Raw genomic sequence first — 3805 nt, 5'->3', positions numbered from 1 at the left:
ATTCTCTATATTGATAAAATATCAAAGGAGGTTGAAATATGATAAGTGTGATTGGTGCTCACATTATCTGGTGCATGGACGCATGCATGGAGCTGCTGTAGAGGATCATAGCCAGCTGATAACAGAATGGAAGTTTGTTATGATCTGCTGGTTTAATCTCTTTACTTGCAGCCGTTGGATATAGGGTATATATCTTAGTTTTCTCATTGTATTTTGGTTACTGTTCATTCCATTGTAGAGAGTGAAAAGGAGAGGGTTTTACAGAGAGAGTTAGAGTGTTAAGCGAAGCTATTTTGAGCTCGAAACACCATTGTTGTAATCTGTAAAACATCGAGTAATAAGAGTGAATTCCATCTGCCGTGGACGTAGGTCGTTAGTGGCCGAACCACGTAAACGCTGCTGTTCTTTCTTCTCAAGTTTTCTTTGATTGTGTGTTGCTCGATTCTTTCGAAATCCCTACAATAAGTAATTGAAAAATCTGATATGCGAGATGTGAAGTAGGTCTTACGCAATCTCTGTTTCCTCTATTTCTTGAAGGATCCATCAACTTGTGTATCAATCAAACAAATACGTGATGAAATAACCGAAAATCGGGCATATATCTTCAGTTTCATCAATGCTAATTACCAAACCAACATACAATCATCAACCAAATATACAAGACGAAAACAAGGGCCAAAATAGTGGTCTTCATGAGAAGAAGCTGAAACCAAGAATGGCGGCGCATAAAACGAAGAACCAAGGCCTATACGAATACGACGCCGCAGCATTCTTATCGCCTGGCCGCCGGTGAACAACGTTGGCGCCGCCGTATGCACCTTTCCCTTTCTGCCCCTTACCGGTCAGCGCGATCTCCTCCGCCGCCGTGAGCTTTCTTCGACGCCCATACTCTGCATAGAATCGAAGCTCAATTTCAAGATTCAAAACCATACATTTTTTAAGTGATTCTCACCATGTTTTTCTTCCATATTGGCGAACGCTAATTCGTGCGAGGAAATCAATATATCTTTGCTCCTTAACATCTCAGAATTTTGATGAGCCAAAGTTGTGAGGAAATTAGGTGTGCATAAGAGGATTACGATCCAAGCAAAAGAGTTCATCTCTTTCTCTCTCTATATGATGACTCTCAGTTATGAAGATGACAGATGATGAAGAGTGTCATATATAGAAGCGATTTTTTCCTTGTCGATCATGTGAGAACTGAAAAATAGAAGACGATGTTTTACTGATCGCCTGAAAAAGTTGCTTTGTTTTTTTTTTTTTTTGCAGACGAAAACTAAATTGAAATGAAATATCATTAAAAAATGGACAATGTAAATATATCAGTGATTGAGTTTATGTGGTATAGCATCTCAAGCTACATAAATTTATGCAAGTTTGATTATTTGTCTTCGTGAATACAATACGAGATGTAATAAATTATTAATTAATTACACAATTTTTGCAATGTCCTTCTATTGAAATGCATTTAATTTATCTACATTATCTCTTTTCCTTGAGCTTGTTAATTGAATAAAGTTTAGGTAGCATATGTAGAGAGTTGTAGGATCCCTTTTTTGTTATGGTAGGACCATAGTGAAAGATATAAGTGATACGCATGAAACTTTACAACATTGACGTATCAATAAAGAAGATATGAAATTAAATTGGACTTTTCCATATATTCTTGCATTTGCTTCTGCAGGCCACACTAGAATCTCTTTTATTTTGTCTATCCACATCACAGCTGGCAAAATATCATGGCCAAACATTTAGGTCTTTGATTAGTGGTGCAAATGAGTCCAACATATTTATCCTCTAGGCTTTGAGGTCGACTGAAATTTCACATCTTGTCCAAACAAAATTGGTATGTATATAGGGATATTCTGTTACATTGTCCTATTGTATCTTTAGATTAGTGTAGGATTAAACTTAATGTTACAGTTGTATTGCATGACATCATAAGTGTACACATGTAAGATATCGTGCGTTGTCGTTGCAAATTGCAATTGAAGACGATAACACGAAATTTTAATAGATAGATCAAATAAACTAAAATTATATTTTCAATGTTGTTTGTCGTTTGTATAGGTCGAACTTGTTGTAAATAATGTTTGAGTTAAATATTTGAAGATCAAAAATGGATATTAATGAATAGTTGATTTTATTCTATTATTTTTATCTCAGCCATGTTTGTAAAAATTACTAATATATTTTAAAAGCAATTCGAGGATGAGCTAAATTTCTCTACCTTTCAAGTAATTACACCAAACAATATAGTACCACTAAATAGATACTACTTTCTTCTAGTAGATAAATAAATACTCTCTTTCGTCCGTCAAAAGTAGACCACTTTTACTAAATTGGGTGTCCGCAAAGAGTATACCACTTTCCTCTTATGAAAATGGTTTCACCATCCACTTTAATCTTTTATCCTTACAAACACTCTTTATTTACAAAAAAACTCACACAAATTCAATCTCAACCACACATCTCATAAAGTGGTGGGACCATTTCTCCACTACATCAAAATCATCATCAATTTTATTAAAATCGGTGCCCAATCAAAATGGTCTACTTTTGACGGACGGATGGAGTATATACTTGAGGAGTGATTCATGTGAAACATGAGAAGTAAAGAAGTAAACAAATTCTGCAATTTCCTGAATTGATAATCATTTAATAGAATGGGATTCTTCGACTTTACCTTTTAATTTTAATGCTGATTTCGAACAACACACATCAAATCGGAAATCTATTTAAACCCCACATTAAAGTCGAATTATTCTTTATTCCAAAGAATATTTAGCTTTAGAAAAGATGGCATATATACGAATATATGCATCAATTAATCCATGTAATTTGACGCAAAATTGATGTGTAAGACGTACGTCTTTTTATTTTGTTTATTTATACGACCTTGTAGATTAGGAGATAAGAATTGAAAATGAGCTTCTCATCTATTTGTCAGACTTGACATTTGCTCGTGGATGGCTCCATTCACAAACCACTGGTACACGAGAATTAACAAAACATAGCCAAACACAGCAAAATCTACAAAGACAAAGCAAAATAAGGCTCTCCCAACGTCAATCTCGATCAAACATATTCCAACACATCCACTCCTATTAGTCTCCAATAATCCTTCAAATTTATAATCTCAATTATACAAGTGGGTCAAACTGGAGATGCAAACAAAACAAGCAGTATTTATAAGAAAATAAATGAGGCAAGACTTGAATTGCTGACTTAAGGTTTAATACTCCAATGCATCATTGCAAGAGAGAAATAATTTTGAACCAACATATATTATTGGACTAGCCCTTTATATTCTTGTTAAATTGACAGAACCACTAAATGCTCTTATTTATTATTGACCAAAAACTTCGAATCGAGCCAAATAGGGGTAAATATGCTTGTATCATTAGTCATTATACGAGTGCAATGCTTCCACAATGTTATGCACTCTTCAAATATTGCAGAGAAATTATATGTAGAATCAGATCGAGCAACAAAATAGGTAAAACTCAACCGTCATAGTTAATGCACAAAGAGAGAGATTCGAAAGAAATGCATCAAACTATGGGGGTTGTGCAATGAGAGTTGTGCAAAATGCATATGGTTCCCACATTGGTATCATACATCAATTCAGTAATGTTTATAATAGGAAAGCTTTCGTTATAGCTCGCCGGGCTTAGTAACGTAGGCTTGTGACCCAAGTGGGGGCAATGAAATGATTGGATGTTGGCCTGACTTCGCAGGCTGGGCTTTGGAGCGCTGACTCTGGGCTGTCCATTCCAAGCTGGGAGTTGGGCTACGTGGTTCG

The 3805-nt window shown here is 35.3% G+C and overlaps 1 protein-coding gene across 1 annotated transcript; it reads right to left on the bottom strand.

Moving 5' to 3' along the window:
* Positions 1 to 504: 504 nt before the first annotated feature.
* On the bottom strand, positions 505 to 1498 carry LOC131005043 (uncharacterized). The gene is made up of 2 exons (XM_057931837.1): positions 953 to 1498; positions 505 to 890 (listed from the first exon to the last, which is right to left on the bottom strand). Exons 1-2 carry the CDS (start codon positions 1098 to 1100, stop codon positions 691 to 693), a joined length of 348 nt encoding a protein of 115 aa, XP_057787820.1. The 5' UTR covers positions 1101 to 1498; the 3' UTR covers positions 505 to 690.
* Between the last annotated feature and the right edge of the window lie 2307 nt (positions 1499 to 3805).

Source organism: Salvia miltiorrhiza, chromosome 1, assembly GCF_028751815.1.
Source record: "Salvia miltiorrhiza cultivar Shanhuang (shh) chromosome 1, IMPLAD_Smil_shh, whole genome shotgun sequence".
Classification (NCBI taxonomy): Eukaryota; Viridiplantae; Streptophyta; class Magnoliopsida; order Lamiales; family Lamiaceae; genus Salvia; species Salvia miltiorrhiza.
Note: the sequence above shows the minus strand (reverse complement) of the source record. Positions and strands in the feature narration are given on the sequence as shown.